The sequence below is a fragment of the Drosophila teissieri genome, chromosome 3R (assembly GCF_016746235.2).
Source record: "Drosophila teissieri strain GT53w chromosome 3R, Prin_Dtei_1.1, whole genome shotgun sequence".
Lineage (NCBI taxonomy): Eukaryota > Metazoa > Arthropoda > Insecta > Diptera > Drosophilidae > Drosophila > Drosophila teissieri.
In genome coordinates, this window is record NC_053032.1 from 28,399,916 (window position 1) to 28,421,130 (window position 21,215).

General features: G+C 45.5%; 2 protein-coding genes across 3 annotated transcripts in view; one reads left to right on the plus strand and one right to left on the minus strand.

The window, feature by feature from the left end:
* LOC122622004 (zinc finger protein 395) overlaps positions 1 to 16,719 on the plus strand; it is a 120,322-nt gene extending 103,603 nt beyond the window's left edge. For both annotated transcript variants that reach the window (XM_043800090.1, XM_043800091.1), the window contains exons 5-7: positions 7,539 to 7,630; positions 11,871 to 12,059; positions 12,127 to 16,719. In XM_043800090.1, the coding sequence (XP_043656025.1) occupies positions 7,539 to 7,630; positions 11,871 to 12,059; positions 12,127 to 13,021 (1,176 nt within the window). In that variant the 3' untranslated portion in view covers positions 13,022 to 16,719. The remainder of the gene's footprint in view (positions 1 to 7,538; positions 7,631 to 11,870; positions 12,060 to 12,126) is intronic.
* Positions 8,107 to 11,340, minus strand: LOC122622005 (histone-arginine methyltransferase CARMER). Its single transcript, XM_043800093.1, has 4 exons — positions 10,753 to 11,340; positions 9,796 to 10,689; positions 9,331 to 9,741; positions 8,107 to 9,275 (listed from the first exon to the last, which is right to left on the minus strand). Exons 1-4 carry the CDS (start codon positions 10,952 to 10,954, stop codon positions 9,190 to 9,192), a joined length of 1,593 nt encoding a protein of 530 aa, XP_043656028.1. The 5' UTR covers positions 10,955 to 11,340; the 3' UTR covers positions 8,107 to 9,189.
* Positions 16,720 to 21,215: the final 4,496 nt, after the last annotated feature.

The window sequence follows — 21,215 nt, forward strand, 5'->3', positions numbered from 1 at the left end:
AGTTATGGGACTGGGCGAACATCTGGAGCTGGCCGAAAGTATGCCAAGTCCACACACAAATCAATTCGATTCGAAGGACTTTTGCAAGCATTTTGCTAGCAAGTTTCAGCAGCTTGGCAGCTTTCTAGCTTTCAGCATTTGCCTAAGTCCGTATTAACCCATTTTTGGGCCGAATGCATAAGATGGGTTGCCTTACCTCTGCGGGGATTAGGACTCCAACATGTTGCACACTCTGCCATACTATATATACTATATAGCCTATGCTATACTACATATGAATGTGCCTCCGCTTTCGGCGACACTCGAAAGCCGATTGCCGCCATGTCTAATTTGCTGGCCATAAGCAGCTTACCAACTTTCTTCACCCCCCTCTCCCCCTTTTTGGGCATATTAAAACGGCATTTTAAACACACACACTCAGGGTCCTGAGCCCTCTCATTCCCTTCGCCCTTCACCTTCGGCCACATTTGGAGCGCTCTTTTTTCAGTTTAAGCGACAGCGACAACTTTTGAGTGGCGCATAATACCTGAAAAGTAATGTGACTCCCCCCTTGCCAACCGATGTGAGCTGCCCTTGGGGAAATGATAGACTCACCATAACCATCAGCCATCGGAAAACCCAAAAGCCAGGCCGAAAAAAACTGCTTTTGGTTTCCCGGCAAGTTGATTATACTCGTATATACGTTCTTCTTTTTTTTTGTTTTTTTTTTTTGGTCATTTCGAGTGTTCTTCTGCCGTTTTGCGCAGTTTTTTGCTGTCAGTTGCCTCCTTCTGTTGGAAAATTATTAGATGGACATTTTTCCGGCACGTGCCCCTTCAGCCCCGAAAGGCATCAAGTTCTTTCTGCTGTTGTTGCTGCTGTTGTTGTTGTCAGGGGCAGTTTATGGGGCGATTGCCTTCGGGCTCCAAATTGAAATGTGCCTCGAGAGACACAAATGGTCCTCGAATGCTCGAAGGGCCTGAAATATGAGCCCGCCATTGGAGAGCCGCTCCTCTCCACTCGACGCTCGCTTTAAATTGAGATATTTACCAATTTACATCTTTCCTGTGATCGAAGAAGTGCAGCATAAATTCCAGATACACTGCCACACTGCTCTCGGCACACACAGATATCAATTCGCCGGCTATTCTATCCGTTTGCCCCATATATTCACACACACACCCACACACATGCACATATGTATGTACATCTCGAGTGGGGTACATAAAGGCGAATACGCTTGACCTGGTTTAGTTCTGCATCCCCAACTCGAATGGCAAATGGCCGGGACAATCCCCCATCTATTTTCCACCGCCTTGCAGCATACATAAATTGCGCCAAGTACAGTTACTGCCATATGTATGCTCCTTGCAATCCTTGCAGTCCTTGATGCCACTGTTGTTGCTGGTGGCGTTTTTGTTTCGGCAGCCAGGCGATTGCAATTTCGCAAGGTCACCCAGGCGCAAGTGAATCCCGCCCCCAGCCCAACTCCCCCACTATGCTATGTACGTGTCTGTGTACATCTGTATGTCTATGCTCTGTGACCCAGTTACTGAGACCCCTGGCTTACTGGGCCTGCATACCGGCCCAGTGTTTCTGGGTCAGCGTCAGCCATCGCACAGTACAGTTTAAGCCGGAGACAAGCGCAGCTTCCACTCGGCCAAATGAGAATAGATGAGGCTCCCGCTCGTCTTTATTTCTTTAGACAGAGGACAAATGGGGGGCTTATATGTTTAAGAAATAGCTAAACATTACATTATTGTACTTAAATTTCTTTAATGTATACAACACAGATCTCTGTGGATATGGTTATGAATCAATCCAGGAATGTAGATCTACATTTATCCTTGATAAAGGTACAGTCGCACGCCTGTGGCTGTCACAGAGTCTGACATTTGCGCCATAAGCCAATTACTTTTCAGGACTGACGTCCACTATCCCATCTATCCACATGGCAACCACACATCTTGTTAAAGTCCGTGTTGATTAGGACCTTGCCAGCTACGAAGGGCGATTGAGGCTGGGCGAAGCCAACCCATTCAAGCTCCATTTGGCAATTACCGCAGCAATAAAAGTCAACGGCAAATGCAGCCAGGCACACATTTTATTAGCCGCCCTTGGTACAATTTACGTGTGTCAAATAATAATTTCGTTGTCCTGGCCGCTTATCTTGTTGGGGACAAGTGAAAATCCCTTTTTCGCCTGAATGTGGACGAAAATTTACATTTTACAATTTACGAATATATTTATGTCATAATTGGATTCTGTGGGCCGTTGTGAAAGCGAGAGAGATGTGACAATGAACACTGATAGCGGGTGCTGAAAGTGGCAGGGCTGGGCGCCTTCAGGTTTTGGGGTTGAACGCCATCGCCTGCGGTGGCCATTAAGTTGGCCCGAGGACTCAGGGCTTGTAGCTCGAGCGGTTCCACTGATAAGGGCTTTAATGCCCCGAGGGTGTCCTGCGCTATGTTGTGGTAAATTGAGCGTGGCCGGATATTGTCGTCGCTGCCACACACACACACACATACATCACTAGTTGGTTGCGGGATGCGGGACAAGTTTGCCTCTAAAAAAGGCACCACTTAGCTCATTTCCACTTCCTGCTTCGACGGCGTCCAGTAACTAAATCATTTGCAAAGGCCACAGTAAATTGACAACAAATGCGTGGCCTCAAGGATACAGCGTTGCATACTTTCAGGCGGACCTCTACCGCCATTTCCGCTTTTGCCTTAGTGCACTCTAATGCAGCGCATTTCATTTGATCTAATTTGGCGAGCATGAACTTTAAGCCAGCTGAGCTACACATTCAAGCTGGCTTGAGCTCGACTTTTGGCAATATGTGCGCCCTCAATTGAACACCAAGTCGCCGTCAGTGTTCACGAACTTTTCGCATAAATTTAATACACGAAACGTGTCAGCATCTGCACAGCGCGAAAAGAGGATACTAAGCTTTGGCACGTCCCTACAGTCCTCAAAGTCCGTAGAGGCCTGGTTTTTTTCAGTGCATTTGTGGGATGTGCAGAACCCTTGAACAGCGATAGCTAGCAGCTTGGGCCACGTCGAGAACGAGTCGGTTATTGTGCTTCTGTCCGCCCGCTCAAAATATCAAAATCAACGCCATTGTCATATTTGCTGAATGAGTGAACACTCAACCTCAATTTCAGCCTTCATCTCCATCGTTGTCAGCCTTTTTTCCTGCCGTTTTCCCCGGCTTTTCACCAACCACCCCTCCCCTGCCCACCGATTTCCCCAAAGGCAATGACAATTTCGCGTGTGTTTGTCACATCAGTTATGCATGTGTGTTTGAGTTTTCATATATTTATGACACTCCACTCTGTCACTGTCTGTGTCTGTGGACGCGAAATTCAAATGCGAATGCGAATGCGAGTGCGGGTGTGTGCGTGCTTTTTATTTAAACGCAATCAAATTAAGGGGCCCAGCAAATTGGCAAGGCCATCGCCAGTGTGTAATCGAGTTTTCCAAAAACCTCCCCTCGCAAAGGTTAAAATCGAAGGCGAATTTCGAATTACCAAACAGAACTATGCAGCCAGGCCCTAAATAAAACCAATTTGCTCCGCAACTCGTTACAAAAATAGAATTTCCCCAGTAAATTTACTGTGTGTGGGTGGCGGTGGGAGATGTGGGCTGTGCTGATTCGGTTGATAAAGTCAACGAAAAGTTTGTTGAAAGCTTCGCCCTTATCCGATGTGACCCAATTTGCTCGCCGCCTGAAGACACGGCGATAAGACTTTAAAATCAACCGCTTACATGCAAAGCGCTACGAATTCGATTTGCGGCAGCCCATTTATAATATATGTACATGGAATACATGTATGTGGAATGCAAATTACAGAAATTGCCATGACGAACTCTGGCGGCTTTAATGGCGTGCAGAACAGGAAGAAAAGGAAAATCTACGCAAGCCCCCAAGCAGAAGCATAATTTTCGTTGCCTACTTTTCAGGGCGTTGAAATGTAAACGGCGCCGTGAGTGCAATTCGCGTTTGCCGGGTATTAAGCCCTATTAGGGAACGAACCTTTCATGTTTCACGTTATTAGCCACAAGGCGAAAAGATGCCAGATGCCTCTAATGCTTGGCACACATTTTTCTGGGCCATAATGGGACGCATGGCCTCCATTCCCATACCCACTCCCACTCCCATTTCCATTCTCATTCCCACATCGATATACGCAAATTGTGCTATTTTCGGTCGCCAGTGCGGAGTCAATAATTTATGCTCCGCACCATTTTTCTGGGGCATGAGGCACGGGGAATTATGTTGGCCTTCCATTGACCCAATTCGGGTAACAGTGCTGCACCAACCATGCGCACTCTCTTCGAACCGCTCTGTGGCGCTCTTTTCTTTCTCTTTTGCTGTTACTAGTTGGCCGCTCTTTTTGGCCTAGTTTTTTGGGGGCAGTTAACAGTGGCAAGAGACTGACGTTTCATGTTGCACGGACAGGGACAAGTCCACGGAAAGAGAGAGAGAGAGCGCGATAAATTGAGAGAGTGGAAAAGCCAGGGGCATGGCCACCCAACCCCCTTTGGCCGGAAGAGGAAAACTCTGGGAGGGGGGTGGTTGGCCTGCATATATACACCACTATATACTGGTGACCCAATTTCGCGCGCTGTCCTTCCACAGCTGTTCTGATTTCGGTTTCGGTTTCGATTTCGGTTCGCATTTCCGCTTTGTGTATTTTCGGCCCGACTCTCTGGGGTTTGGGGTTGTTTATGCTTGCCGCCAACGGGAATGGGAATGGATGGAAAATGGGAAAACTCCAAGATGAACGGAGAGAGAGAGAAAAACAGGAAAAACTTTTATTTACCCCACGCACGTAGAGGACGTGGGTGGGTGGGCCCTTTGAGTTTTTTCCGAAGATGTGTGCGCTGTCAAGTAAATTCCCATCGAATGCGAAGGAATAGGAAATTGCATGGCAACGCAGGACTTCCACTGATAACGTCGAATAAGAATAAATCGATGGCTGACGGGGGAATTATTAAGTCGGCAAATTAATAAGGATGTGCTGCCAAAGCTGATCAACTTCCATTTGGAATCAGGAAATATCTGTTGTCTTCGTTCCGGTTATGGTCTTCGGTAAATACGCGCAGGGATTACCATAAAGTACGCCCCCGAGTAAATATACGCACTTATCATGGAGTATACAATGTATGTATGTGCGAGTATACAATATGACAGCTGGGAGCAGCCTGGAACTGGCGCCAGACGTGGAAATTCCCTGCCATTTTCCCTTAAAGAAGATTCATGTTGGGCCGCCCACTCACGTCGGCTATTTACGTTTTTCCCGGACCCGGCTTTGTTTGCGTTTGGCCCGCTGTTTGGCAGCCAAATCAGGACACAGTGCGGTAGTCATTTCGGGATGTAATACGCACTCCTGGCTGGACCCGGGGTGGAATTTTATTTCCTCACTCCGCAGTTAGCCAGCTGGAGTTCTCTGCCGGCGAATGGTTTTCTTTCATTAGCAAACAAGCGTTTACCCCCCGACGACGGGAGTCCTTCTCATTAGAGGAGGATAATTAACACGCACCACTAGACGTTGAACGCAAAGGGGACATAACTCAAGCTGCTCTAATTTACTTTCGGATTCGAGTGACTTGGCAGGTGGCAATAAATGCCAGGGGGAGCGTTTTGGGATGCCCTGAATTGATAGCCCAAAATGATTTCCAACTGCTTTGCGCATTAATTGAATATAATTGCGAGGCAAACGGCGGCATCGTCAGCTGGGAATTGAAAATTACGCATACGCAGCGTTTGACAAACGAGCTGTGCCGCGCTTATCTGCCAGCGAACAAAATCGAGGCATTAATAAACCCCTTTTCAAGCATTCAGCACATTAAGATGCTAGTCACGCAGCCGGCTACCAACTCCGAAAAACTCTGCAAACGGCGAAAGTGGCAGGAAAACACTTCCCTGTTGCCAAACACACTCTCTCACACACACTCACAACTGGCAACAACCGCGTGTGTGTACTCGCAGGACCTTATTTATGAGCCAGGATATAAGGCATATCCTGGTGTATCCTGGCCCCAGAAGTCTGGCCGCAAATGAATTACGAGCGCCGACTAATTGCAGCAAGTGAAAACGAAAATGGTCTAGTTTCCGCACTTCCAAGTCAAGCTGTTAGGAACACGGAAAATAAATGGGATTAAAGATGATAAAATGATATTACCTTTTGTTAACATATCCCACATCATTTTCACTTTGAAACCCAAGCTAAACCGATTTATTATAAGGTATTTTGGCAAACAGGTCCTATTTTTCTTACTGTGTACGCATTTGTGTAACTGCCTGGCAGCCACGTGCGTTAACAATTTACGCCGCTTAAGTAGCGCAGGATATTTATGTTTATGATTGCGTTGCGGTTCGCAGACTCCGCCCCGAAAAAGGCATTCAGCTTTTCCTGCTCTCAGCTCAAATTACGCATACGCCGTGTGCGCGCCCTCCGCAAATTCAGCTTAAGTGGGCCAAAATGGCGGCACACCAGTGCAATCCATAACAATTGAAGCTCGCTGGCATTCTCAAACCACAATGTTGTAAACAAATCGTTAATCACTTGGTGTTGGCCCACAAGGCCGAAACGAGAAACCGAAAACCGAAAACTCAGTTTTCAATTTGTTCAGCAGTCGTCGTCGCACAAGGACAACATTCGCCAGCACAAGGACGCAATCAGTGGCTGGCTGTACCCCCAAAAACCGTGCAAAACACATATGTATATAGATATGTAAGGGTATATAATACAGTGAGGCAGCATATTTAAACTGGGTCAATTGCCGGCGTCGCTGCTGCAGCGCTGTCCTAACCTTCAGCATAAAAACGCAGCATAAATGCAGGCGCACAAAAAGCCAAGAGCCAAGAGCTGGGCGCCAAAAGCGTGTCAAGGCGAGCGACAAACGGAGCAAAGCGACCGCAAGGTGACCCAGTAAATAAGCGGGTGCTCGCTTGGGGGAGTTGGCAAGGACGCGGACCGGACCCGGGCCCTGTTATCAGTGCAGGCGGCATCGAGCACGGCCAGCCAGCAAGCCAGGCAGCCAGCTCGTTCGGGCGGCATCGTTTGCCGCTCGGGCGCGAGTCCAAGGACTCTGAATCTGGCTTTCAGCCAACCAGCCAACCAGCCAGCCAGCCAGCCAGTTGCATTGTCCGCACTCACACAGTCGCACTTGGCACCGGGCCGGCACCGGTTCGAATCGCTCCTGTTCCTGCTCCACTGCTACTGCTACACAGCGCCACTGCTGCGAGTGCAACCGCTAAACAGGCGCCAGTTAACGAGCTGCTGCAGAGCCGCCATCATGCACACCATGGCAATGAATTACTACGTGGAGCGCAGTGACTACGAGGGCTACGGTCGCCACAGTCCCACGGGGGACAGCTGCTCGCGCTCCTCCACATCGTCTTCCGAGGATTCACTGATGCAGCCGTATTCCCGCCAAGTACGATACATATGCGAGGGCCCATTACTACATATATTGCATTATTATTAGCATTGAAGAGCACATTCATAATAAAACCAATCTAACCACATTACCTTCTCTTCTCATTGCAGTCCAAAAAGTTCCGATGCGTTTATCGAGGATGCGCTGGCCTGGTGGCCGATCTCAATACAGTCATGCGTCACATAAGGAAAACACATTTGGGGTAAGTGTACAAGTGGGAATTGCACTGCTATCAGTGGATTAGGTGGCGAGCAGCAAGTGGGCGGGGCCTTGACTTAGCCACCCGACCTTCTCCTTCTCACCCGCCATCTCCGCCAGTATTTCCACTCGCCCGGAGCGGTCGCTGGTGGCGGTGGTGGCTCGAAAGTAGAGCACTCGAGCACAGTAAGCAGGTCACACGAGTGTGGCGGAGCCCCTCTCCAGTCCGCAGATTACTTTGCAATGCGCACCTGCAGCAGGCGAGCAGTGGAAGGCAGAAGTGGAAGCAGTGGGTGGCGGCAGGTGCAGCGGTGCGCTTTTGAGGCCAAGGTCCAATTCGAGGCGCCCACACACGATCCGCGCTGAGCTTTGACACTTGCCAATCTCGTTTCCTATGTAAATCGAGAGGGGTTCCAAGTGGGGGTGCACAAATAAAAGACGCGGTGGGGCTTTGTTTTTTGCTGCTTTTGCTTTGACATTGTTCTCTCATCTGCATACATGCGGTATATCTATTCGTATATATATATATATAGTTGTATATGTTTTGCTTTATATTTATGTTTTGCAGTGTATTGTGTGTTGTGTTGTTGGAGTGTTTTTGTGTTTCTACTTGCTGCTCTATAAAGTACAGTCCGCATACAGGATGCGAATGCGAGAATGTCGGGGAGTGTGTGTTTAGGTTGGCATACCCAACGCGTATATCTAGGTGTATATGCTTATATAGCGCTCGGTTTGCTGGCAGCGATATAGTAGGATCTATGACAGGATCTGGGCTTGGGTGCTTAACTTAGGATCGAACGAGTGGTGCCTCCAGAACTGAATTAATCGTAATCGTATGGGGGTATATGTATAATCTCTCGGCGCAAGTCGGCCTTTAGTAATGGTATCGTAGCTTAGCACTAAATCCTATGAGCAATTTCTTACAATTTCAAACGAACTAAACATAAACACGGCCGACAAGTACAAAAATTGAAACTAGCTGGAGGTACACACAATATATAGTATAATAACACACATAATAGATACAGTACAATCTGAATTTGTTGGTTTGTTCAAAGCTTTCGGCAAAATCTGCAATTGGCAATCGGCATATTAACTAATAAACTTCCTGAAGCGCAGTCCCGTGCGGGCTAAATATCGGTATTACAATTCACATACGTTAAAAACTCTAATTACTATGGGCTAAAATTAGCTTAGGCTTATTAATATGCTGCGTGTTCTAAACAACTACATTAGTCTGCCTTGATTTGTTGATTGTTTGTATGTTGGTTACTTGCTGGGATGTTGGATTTCCTTCGATTCGTCCGATCGATTAAAAGTGTAAGAGAAGGGAGGAAAAAGTATAGCGGGATAGGGACACAGGTTGTAGAAAAGGTATGCAGAACATAACACAACTAAGTTTCGAAAATAGTTTAAAATAATTTACACTGTTCAATAAATAACCTAATCATAAACTGTAACAAAACAAAAATTGGCAAATGTAGAATCGATCGTAGAAAGTGAGCGGACTAAGAGCAAAGGGAATTCCCAGAAAGATGTATTGTTATTCGATCCACGGCCGCCCTAGTGCGGATGCATAAGTCCATGGGTGATGTCCATGCCATCGCCTATTCCGTTCACGCTGAGCCCGCCATTTAGCATGCTCGAAGCTATAGAAATAGTTACATAAGTAATGAGGTTATTATATCAATGATTTGCTCTCACAATTGCGTGATCCTTGCGTGTCCACTTGTGTCCAGTACTGCTCAGATGGACTCTGGGTACTAGTCCCCGGCGGTGCCTGGACCGGCGCCCCCGTGTACCGAAAATACGGGTTCTTCAGGTCCAGGGTGTTGCTCGACGAAATAAGCGTGCCTTCGATGTGTAGGTCGATGGTCACGTCGTACGACTGCCGCCGATTGGCCTCCAGCAGCACGCGGCCTGTTAGCGTCTGGCCCTGCTTGATAAAGATGGGCATGGGCAGTAGGCAGCGCACCTGATACCAATGTGTCAGCGGCGCGGTGGGCGACGTGGAGAGCCACACATTCTGGCTGCTGCCGCTAAACTCCACATCAAACCAAAAGGCCAGCCCATGGCAGATGCCAGTTTGCAGAATTTGGAACTCCAGGGGGATGCCTGCGGAAGGTCAGCAGTTAGCCATTGTCGCAAATCACAAGCTCGATTACTTACTTATCAAATGCAGATCGTCCTCCTTATCGTTGAGAAAGTCGCACACGTGCCGCACCGACTTGGCCATGCATATGCGGATGTCGAAGGTGTCCACGATGGGCTGTCGGAAGTACTCCTTCATGCCCTCTTTGTGCAGCGTGGTAAGGTCAACACCGTGGAACGCCGACTGGTACCAGAAGTTGGCCTTGTTGTATTGTTCCGAGTAGAGCGATTCGTCCGAAAAGGGCGCGATGTGCAAGTCGCCGTGCGTGGGGTACATCTTTCCTTGCGGCTTCAGCCACTTTCTGGCGTGCAGATACGTCTCCAACATGCGCTCGTTGTACAGCATATAGCCCATAGGCTCTGATATAATAACGTCCACTTTCTCGGGCAACTCGATCTCCTCGATCTTTCCCGGTATCACAGAGATCTTGTGCTGCACGTTGTTGGACTCAACCAGCTGCTGGGCGTACTGGGCCATGTTGGAAGCCTCAATGGCGTACACCTTGGCAGCTCCCGCCTGCACGGCAAAGAAGGAGAGAATGCCCGAGCCAGCGCCCACATCCAGGACGATCTTGTCCTGAAAATCCACCGCATTGCCCAGAATGGCTCGCTGGTACGTGCTCGTCCTTACATAATCCTGCATCATGTTCTGCTGCTGGCTGAGGTAGCCGTAGAATTGGAAGTACTGCGAGGCGGACGACTCCTCAGTGCGTTGCGAAAACACGGACTTGGGTCTCAAGTGCTTCACATTCTCCACCACCTTGCGGAAGAGCTGCTGGTCCTGGTCGCTGGCGAACCTCAGCACGAGATTGTCGGCGTCCAGGGAAACGGCATAACTACGGCGTCCCATTTGGGCGGCATCCGTATCGGCGGCTATCATGTACTCCTTGAGCACGTGGCTCCGGTCATCATCTGGTGGAAAGATTTGCGAAGTTAGGGGCGGTTTTTAATGGCAGACTGTGTGCTCTTCTTTACCTGACACAACGCGGAGCACCACTCCCTGGGAATCGTAGCTGCAGAGCAGCGTGCAGCTGCCCTTGTATTTGTTGGTAAACTCCAGCTTCTGCTCGTCGGCAATCGAGCTGATTACCACGCCGCTAAATTGGCAATTGCTCAGCGGAGAAACGGAGGCGGCGGTGGCCAGTTTTCGGGCCTCCTCGGGTCGCAGGCTGGACATGTTGGCTGGCTTTTTGGAGGGCAAAGTGGCGAAGGAGCAGAGCAGGACCACTGGCGTCTGTTTTTCCCTTGTTAATTGACAAAGTAGGCCTCGCTATACACACGCACACACATACACACGAGCACACGCACGCACACAGAGACGCTGATGCAGACAGACAGACGCGCAATTTTTTCTATCTGCAAAATTTTCCACCACACAAAAAATGGCTGGTGACTCGGGCAGCTGGATTGATTGGCGCTTGGAACAATAATGTGCGCTGCTTTTGAACTCGGACGATTGCTCAAAATCGATCGCTCTTGTTGATTTCGTATTGATTTCACACGGAACGTGCGTTTTTTTTTTGCAAAAAGTGCTAGAGCTGGAACAAATAGTTGAGGCTAGAGGTGGGACCCAGTTCGATGCTTTTCGATAGACTAATCGATTCTTCAGTTTAGCGGGAATTACAAGATGATAGTTTTCGGGGTAACTTATTTTATCAATGAAAATAATAATTTTGTTTTCACTTTGAAATATAATTGAATTAAAATATATTGGGGATATCAAATTTAAAACGCTTTATGTGGTTCTAAAAGTGGATGGAATCTAAGTGCAGAACTCTGGTACACTTCTAGCAGGGCCTCGAACCTTATGTGGTGCCGTAGTTGGCAACGCGAATACGTAAAAACGGTCGCTTGCAATGGAAATGATGTACATAAACTGGATATCTTAGTAAATGTTGGAATAACTTTTTAACATTAAATGTACAATTATTTAATATTTGTTTCAATTAAATAAGACTTAAATATAATTAGGGTTTTATTAGCTTTTCGGATTCGTACCAATACTGAACCTAGGTACATACATACATCAAGTGGGCTTGCCATCACTGAGACATCCTTCTAATCAATTTTGCAACTTTTTGGTGGAATTGCAGAAAGGACGCGCATCGCTCCGCGAATGATGACTGTGAGGACGAGGAGGAGTTCTACTACGAGGATGCCGACGACGACGACGAGCAGGTGAAGCCCAGTCTGGCCTCCGAGCCGACGCTGAGTCACCGGGACATGGCGCGTCCGCCGCACGAGGATCCCGAGTACCAGAAGCAGATTGTGGGCAACTTCAAGTGAGTTTACTTAGTTCACGGTATATGTAGATATATTTGGTAACAATATCTGGTTACGATCTTGCAGGCAAGGACGCGCCGGTAGCCACTATAACCACCTAGCGCAGTCGCACGGACGCACCATCAGTGGCAGCAACATCCCGAGCACCCACCAGCAGCAGCTGCAGAACAACAACACCAGCTGCATCCCCACGTCGCACCTGGCCCACCACAACTACACATGCCCGGCGGCGACGGCGACAGTGGGCAGCTATACCACCTCCACGGGGACGGGGCCGGTGGCGGCCAGTTCATCAGCCTCGCCGCTCGGCAAGCACGCTCGCTCGTCGTCCACCCGTCCGACCCACTCGGTAGCGCCATATCCATCGCCGACGTACGTCCAGCAGCAGCAGCACCACCAACACACGCACCACCACAACTACGCCGGCAGCAGCAGCAATAGCAGCAGCAGCAGCAGTCCAGTGATCCACAGCAATAGCAGTGCCAACAACATGCTGCAGCAGCTGGAGCAGCAAAACGTCACAGTGACGGCGCACCACAGTCAGCAGCAGCAGCAGCAACTGCAGCAGCAGCAACACCACCAGCAGCAGCAACAACACAGCCACCAACAGCAGCAGCAACATCTCCTGTCCAGTGTGACGATCACGCCCAATTTCCATCCGGCGCAACAGCAGCAGCCGCACCACCACCAACCGATGCGCGGACACCAGCAGCAACATCCACAGACAACTGCCGGCAACCTGGTTGCCCAAAACAACAACAACCACAGCAATGGCAGCAATCCGCTGCAGCAGCAACAGCACATGGCGCAACAGGTGGCCGTCAAGCATACGCCCCACTCGCCCGGCAAGAGGACGCGTGGCGAGAACAAGAAGTGCCGCAAGGTGTACGGCATGGAGAAGCGCGACCAGTGGTGCACCCAGTGCCGGTGGAAGAAGGCGTGCAGCCGCTTCGGCGACTGAAAGCGACAGAAGTCGTCGACGGAGGCGGCAAACCAGGCGTCGGCGCACCAGTCCAAGGCAGCAACAGCAACAGCATCAACAGCAACAGCAGCAGCATCAGCAACACCCAACCCAGCAGCAATATCAGCAACTCCCAGCCCGGCAGCAACATCTTCCCCAAAAATGACCACCACAGTGGTGCGATTGGCCGCCGAGGTGGCTGCCGGCAAGCAGCTACCCTCGTCGTTGACCATCAAAACCAACAAGCGTTACGGTGCACAGGTGCAGCAGCCGCAGCAGCCGCAGCAGCAGCAGCAACAACCACCGCATTCGTATGCGGTGACCGCCAACAGCAACACAATCAGCAATCGGCCGGTGCGTATACGCAGTGTGGCCACCTCGGTGATTGTGGCGCCCATTGCCTGCGCAGCCACAACGACGACCACCACGCCCACCCACATGGAGGATGCTGACGAGGAGCCGGAGGAGGAGCTGGACGAGATGGAGCAGGAGGATCAGGAGGCGCTCGAGGATCAGGAGGAGGCGCAGGTGGCTGCTGCCAACGGCCTGCTGGCCTGGAGCCGAGCAGCCGCCAATCAGCAGCAGGCGCAGGCCGTGCTGATGCAGGGCTAAGTCCACCTGAACCACCTGAAACGCCACCAAGCACCGCCACTTGCTGACTCCTGGATGGAGGAGAATGGGTGAAATGGATGTGAATGGATGGCTGTCGGTGGCAGCTGTTGCCCCCCCGACGACACAAATCGCAAATGAATGCAAATGCAAATGCAAATGAAAAATGGTCTCTTCTTATTTACTCTGCATTGAATTGTGCACCTTAAACACGTAACGGTATCTCTTTTGTTGTTGTGCAGGTGTTTGCCAACTGCCGTGCAAATGTTGCTGACATTTGCGCCCGGGCAACATTTGCAATCTACAATAATCTAATTATTATTATTATAATTATTATTATTACTATTATTGCAGTGCGTAAATATACATATACATACATATATACATATACATATTTATTTCTAAAATGACTTTGTTAATTCTTATGTTAAAAAGCTGAAAAGCAGTTGGCAGATTTTTATATACACAGAAAAAAACGAAAGCAGCAAACAGTTAAGATACATAATGTACGTATGCCAGCTGTTTTACATAAAACATAACAAAAAAATGCAAAAGAAAAAACAGCAAAAAACAATTCAAGCATAAACCAACAACAACAACAAAAACAACACATGAAAACCAACAACAATATTTAAAGCAAATATACATTTGATTTTTTTTAATTGTAAGAACTCTAGTAAATTTTTTTCTAGTATTAAGTGCAATTTCTGTTCTACTTCTCGCTCTAAACAAAGAAAACAAAACGAAATGAAATGAAATGAAATGAAATGTAAGAAAACGAATCAAACCAACTCAAACAAACAAATCAAAATGAAACAATCGGCGGTGGTGCAGAAATAACTTTGCTCTGAATTTACATTGATGTACGTAAGAATTCGTCACAAAGTGATTTATGTGCCGTCGCCGCTTAAAAGCAGAAAACCTAAAAATATGCATATTAAATATTCAAGGCGTTGCATCTACACATTAAATAGGCATAAACGAAAAATAGTTAAATTACTTGCATAATCACATGTAACTCAAATCCAAGAGCCGTTTAAACAATTTGTAAGTGTGTGTGTTAAGCGCTAAGAATTAAGTATTAATCGACTTCATGCATACGAGCGGCAATAGATGGACACACAGCTAAATAATCTAGTTAATTAAGCACCCAGCCACCACAAACCCACCCACAACCAAGTACCCAAAAGCCCAAACTCTCAAACATCTATAGAACAATTACCCCCCAACCCGAAAACCCGAAAACCCAAAAACCCGAGATCCCGAGATCCAAAAACCACGCTAATGTAACATATAGACATACGAGCAACTTAAACTTAAACGTAGTGAATTTTAAAAACAAACAAACAAACCAAGCAAACAAACAAACAAACAAACAAGCAAACAGACAGACAGACAGGCCGACAGACAAACAGATGGATTGTGACGTAGTTCTTATATCCTTATCGAGAAAAGGGAATCGTCGAAATTTCAATTGGAGCCAGAAGGAAAACACTTTCGAACATGTTCAAATTTTTTATAAATTGTTAAGTTGATATTTTCTAAAAACACACACAAAAACGAAAAATGAGCTAAATTTGTCTATTAATTAATTTGTAATGAACTTATGACTAAAAGCTAAGATTTAAAACCAACAAAACAAAAACTTTTTGCGTTGTGCAACTGTTGTGAATTGTTCAAATTACGGTATACACATACAAACAATGACGTCACAAAGGACCCAGCGAGGTTTGCGAGGATATAGGCGAATGTAGCCCATCTAGGGATAGCTACAGATTGAGATTGAATGAGGAACAGAATGAAGAGGAGAATTTACGGATGAAGAAATGAAAATACACAAGGAATTCTTAACCAAATTGGAAGTACAAACTAAAGTCTAGAATATGTAAATATAGAACCCCCATACACACACACTTAAAGAACGGAAGTAAAAGGGAATACGAAGCGGAAGTGCAATGGGATAAAGAACCCACAAGGAAACCGAATCGCTATCGGAAAATGTTGATGGGCGACGAGTAGAGGAGAGGAGAGGAGGGAAAATTGAGCTTAGGCGGCAGCAGCTTTAAAAATGTTTGAAAACGGAAATGGAAAGTTAGGGAGAGCGGGAAAATGGAAAGATAGCGCGAAAGCGGAAGCGAAAGCATGCAAAAACCGTAAGGAGAAAGTAAAACACGCAAGCGAAAATTTCATTGAAATTGTTTGCCGTGATTTGAATGAAATTCATAATGGTGGCCATTTTTGTGTAATGCGAAAAAGTTTAACAACATTTTGTACACTTGTATTTCGTTTTTATTAACTATAAGTTTAACCAAATCAACAACAAAAAACAACAACAAGAACGATTGTTAGCAAACGGAGTAAAATGCAACTGAAAACGGAGAAAATGCAATACATTTTACTTATTTTTGTCTGTCGCCCTAGGACGGCGTCTTCTATTCTTTATTACGAATTATGATTACGAGTATGATTATTGTCATCATTATTATTGTTTTTCTTGCTAATTTTCGTGCACCACACACAAAAACACCCCACACACACACACAAGCGTAGTTAAGTGCGCACACTCGATCTATTTCGTTGCGTTCTGGAAATTATTTAAACTTAAGTGATATTTTTAAACAAACAAACAAAAAACAAAGAAGCAAGAAGAAAGAGGAAAGAAAACTATCCATTATTATATAATTATCGCTAATATTTCTTACTATTTTATGTGTACGATTACCACGATTATCACGAAAAGAGCAAGAAATACAAGGCAGTCTAAGTCCCTCGATCCGGGATATCCTCAAAATCCCGATCGGAGATTAGAACTGGCCTGGAAAACAAACGGAAAGTGGCAACGGATGAAGCAGAATGAAAATGCTTAGCGAAGATAAGCGATGAAGATTTATGGAGGGAAATATCAGAAATATCAGTAAAGGTCAAAGCTCTAATCCATCGAACATGAATGCTAGATTCATTCAATAGCGAGAAATAATATTTCTTTTTGATTTTTTTCTTGAAAAGAATACAACACCACAACAACAAGAACACCCATTTTATTAAAAAATATACAATTGTTATTTATAATTAAACAAAACAAAAACGAACCACTTTGTTTTTATTATGATTTCACGTTCACTTTTCAGTTGCCACCTTGGTTTCCTCCCTTTCAGTTATTGTTCCTTGGTTTTTGGAGCGAACGGTTTCCGCACTCACGGAAATCCTTATCCAGCCGTAATCCTTATACTCCTTATAAGAAGAATGCATTTCCCGAACAGACACGGTTTCTCCCAGGGTCTCAGACGTAGAACAGATGGTATCGATACAAATTGTACAACTTTCTACTGCATTCATTGGCATTGGCACTCTGTTGGTAGAATGGAGCCAGGAACACAGTTGCTAGATCCCCAAATGTTGGATTGTTCTTTTCGCTGGTCTAGGATGTACAGAGAGAAAGCAGTGCTTACATAACAACAGATCGATGTGTTTATCTCTTAACTAGCTATATATGTATGTACTTATTATCGGGCATATTTGCCAACGTGTACGTCTAAGCAGCATATGCATATGCATGTAGATGAAAACTTATGATATTTCATTGGATATTTATCGTCGTTATTGATGTGTAAACATAAAATTAACTCTAAGCTATGATGGACTCGTTGTAGTCCCTTAAGGAGGATCGAGTTTGGTTAAAATTAGAAATCTCACGGCAGCTGGCGGCCGGATTCGGATGCAGATTCGGTTCCGGCGCAGCAAATGCTGGTTCAGCGCGGTATGTTGCATCCACTAAACGATAATTAAGTAATTATACTTGATACATTATATACATATACAGTACATTTAGGTGTGTAGCTAGGGGCAAAGTGTCTGAGCGATTTATGAGCGATTCGCACCACGGACTTTGGACTTTGGACATCGGACTTTGGTACTCCGCACGGATATCCGTGAGATTCCATTTCCGTTTCCGGGCAGAATCGGAGCTCTGCGACCGTGGCTGCGGCCTGCGCGTCTTTGTGTGTGTGTTGGTGTTCATTTTTTGGATAATTGGAAAGCGAAATTAGTTTTAAAACAAAATTGCATTCAATATAAGGCTGATTTATTTGACTCGTTCATTTTGATATATACACTCAAGCACACACACTCACACACACACACACGCACTCACACACCAAACACACACGGCACACACGCACACTCACGCATATCAGCCAGGCAGCTAACGGTGCTAGACATTGAATTCCATTTAAGATTAAGTGCATTAAGTCGGTTAGTTTAGTGAGTATCCAGCAAAAGACTTGCGCATCGTTTATTTGGCTGCGTTTTCACGAACCCATTCAATTCAATTCATTCAAACTTGCATTCACACTCACCCACTCGCATTCATCCCTTCATCCTTCATAATTTCATAGTCGCGAATCGAACAGAAGCGGGCAAAAGGAGCTGCATCCTGGGGATCTCTCGTTTTTCGTAGCATACCCCAGGGGGCTGAGGTGATAAGTTGTTGGACGGAAATGGAAATAGAAACGGAAACGGAAACAAGTGCTCTACACTGCCAGCAACGAAAATCTGCATCCGCATCCGCATGCGAATCACCAACACATTCTGCTTAGGAAACACACGAATTCGAGGAAGCAATAAGCTGTTTATACAATCAAATACCCTGTAATCATGTATCATGCACACATTAGAGCATTCTTGTGAACTGACTGATACTTCAAACCAAAAAAACAAAAAAAAACCAAAAAAATACAAGAAACCAAAATAAGAGGCGAGATTATGTATAGGGAATATCACGAATATCAGACGTGAAATCATCTAACATAGGCCGCTTAAAGTTAAGCGAAAAATCATAATTTCAATAATAGGTTTTAAATAAGTTTTTCTACCCAAGAGTTGTTGTAACTTTTTTACAATTTAAAATTTAAATTTATGATAATTGGCAGGACAATTGTTTTGATAACTGAAAAGGACGCGAGCGATAGGATGAGAATTTCGGCCGAAATTGTACTCAATTATTTTGCATTGATTATTGGCTGGCAACTGAAACCACTAGATGTCTTCAAAAAAAAAGATTGGCTACATGCATCCTTAATTTCGAAAAGACTTTTTCTTCGGGGCGGATACCCCAACCCCCCCTTGAATATTTATGGGTTAGCTCGGTAGTGGTAGCCCATGGAAATCGGAGCGGATTAAAAATTAAATCTAAACACTTAACAATTACTATGTAACATTAACAATAATCGGCTGCTTAGTTGGGCTAACTGAGAACTTTACTAGGATCTAGGCGATATGAGAGATGGAGAGATGAACGTTGAAGGACTTGACGCGACTTGATTAAAATTAGACGCTCCCACTTCCCCCCGTTCCCACCACATTTGTATTTGTATCCGTATTTGTATGTCTAGCATTAGGGGCATCCCCCAGCACACAAGCGCACACCCACACCCAAACACCCACACCCAAACACACACTCACACACAGCCATTCATCATCACCTTGAACTTTTCGTGTTTTTATGTGTAGTTCGTAAGCGAAGAAATGGGGACGAGATGAATCTATGATATAATGATATAATATACTTGTTGTTGTGTCCACATCTATAGGAGTAACTAACCCGAAATCAGATCGATGCATCCTTGTTTTGTTTACGTTGTTGACTTGTTTGCTGTTACGAATATCAATCGATTCTATTATCCCCACTGTGTACTTAACTCGGTTCTGCTTGGACTGGCCAGCTAGTTGAACTGGCGGAGTCGGCGAAGTTAGGCTAGAGCATACTTTAAAGGCAGGCGACGGTCGCCAGGATCGCCGTGCCGCCACTGATCACCACATAACAAGGTACAAAAGAGGCGCAATTGGGGCGGCATCCACCCCTGCCACGCCCATTAGCCAAAGGGGCGCAATTAGGCCTGGAGCAGGTGAAAATTGAGCAGAGAAGCACACAGACGACACAGAAACAGAAACCAAAAAAAAACATAAAGAAAAACAAAAAGAAAAACAAAAACAGATTCAGCTACAGATTTAGAAACAGATAATACTACAATTACGAACTAGCGTAACGGAGTTTTGCATTTCCAAACGAATACCATATGAAACCAAGTAAATAACCAGCAACTAAGTGTCGTGTATATTCCATGTTAAAAGTACAGCCACTGGGCTGCATATAAGCATATAATTATACATGTATACAGTATAAATATATATATATATATATATACATATATATAACCATATGCATACATATATCTAACCGAAACTATGAATAGCGAACGAGAATGAGAACAAGAGCAAGAGCAAGAAATCCCTTCAGACGGCAATGATTGTTCATATACCCTAGATAAATAGTTGTGCATTAATCAATCGTACAGTTGTCTCAATGTGAAAAGCTTAAGTCCACACCGAAACTAATGTAATAGCAGCTAAAACTCGAGGACCCAAGGACCCCCCTACCCCCCACTCTAAGAAACCCAATCACTGGTGACCCCGAAACCCGAACATGGTGACCCCGAAACGTAAGAAAATAAAATACATAACGAGTATCCGTAATACAGAGCAGCAGAGATGTTTAACACTTCAATTAAACATTGGTGAGAATCGAGTACCTACAAAACTGAAAGAGATAGAGAAGCGCCCACACACGCACACACATCCCGCACATCCTGTGGTGGACTAGTGTGCGTGTGGGGCGACTATATTTTTTGCAAAGCAAATTGTGCAGCAAATGCAACCGAAACTAACGGATAACGTTTTACGCGCGAACAATTTTAGACATACAAAAAAGTAAAAATCGAGAAGGGCAATATGAAGCGAGGGGAACACACACACAAACTACAGATCATAAATAGATATATTTTGCGTCTTTATATACAGGAAAACGGCATATTTGTATATTTACACTCAATGTACAGATCGAAGCTACGAATCACAGCAGCTAGGGATATGTAGGGATACTTTAGTACTTGTTGCTCGGTTGGCTTTTTATGCTTCACCCTAACTCCGACTCCAGATCAGCCCATTATGCCATTAAGCCATTATGCCACCATGCCATCATGCCATTATCCATTAACCTTGGCGTGTCGGCCAGGACTGGCACGCTTTCCACTTGGTGTACTGTCCACGGAACACTGATCTGCATATGTACGTATACCTAAGACCTAGGACCCATCACACTCATCACACCGAAGCATTGACTCTAACACAACTCACGCTATATGGGAAGTCCCACGAAATAAAATCATTTTCCAAACTATTTTAAGCGAATGAAAACCTACAAAAAAGAAAAAGCAAGAAACTCTAAAATCCTTTCAATGGACGTGTTTATGAATGTTGATTTTAAACAATAAATCGAAATCAGAATGAATAAAGCATAAACAACTAAATGTATGGAATAAGTTAAACAAAATAAAAATTCTATAATAATATAATAAAAACGAAAAAAGACAAGAGCAAAATGATACTTTCAAAACTAGCTATTGGCGTTTTTATTACATCAACGGGGGGGGTTTCTTTCTAATAGAAGGATGTGGTACTTAACATGATGACCCAAAAGATAATGATTCTTTAAAAGGATATTAAAGTTGTAAGTAGTCTGATTAGGCCA

What these genes read in the sequence shown, in the direction of transcription:
- LOC122622005 (XM_043800093.1), bottom strand. Translation starts at nt 10,954, where the DNA reads ATGTCCAGCCTGCGACCCGAGGAGGCCCGAAAACTGGCCACCGCCGCC. An exon ending in GGTGCTCCGCGTTGTGTCAG is followed by an intron (nt 10,690 to 10,752) that starts GTAAAGAAGAGC and finishes TCTTTCCACCAG; the next exon opens with ATGATGACCGGAGCCACGTG. An exon ending in GGACGATCTGCATTTGATAA is followed by an intron (nt 9,742 to 9,795) that starts GTAAGTAATCGA and finishes GACCTTCCGCAG; the next exon opens with GCATCCCCCTGGAGTTCCAA.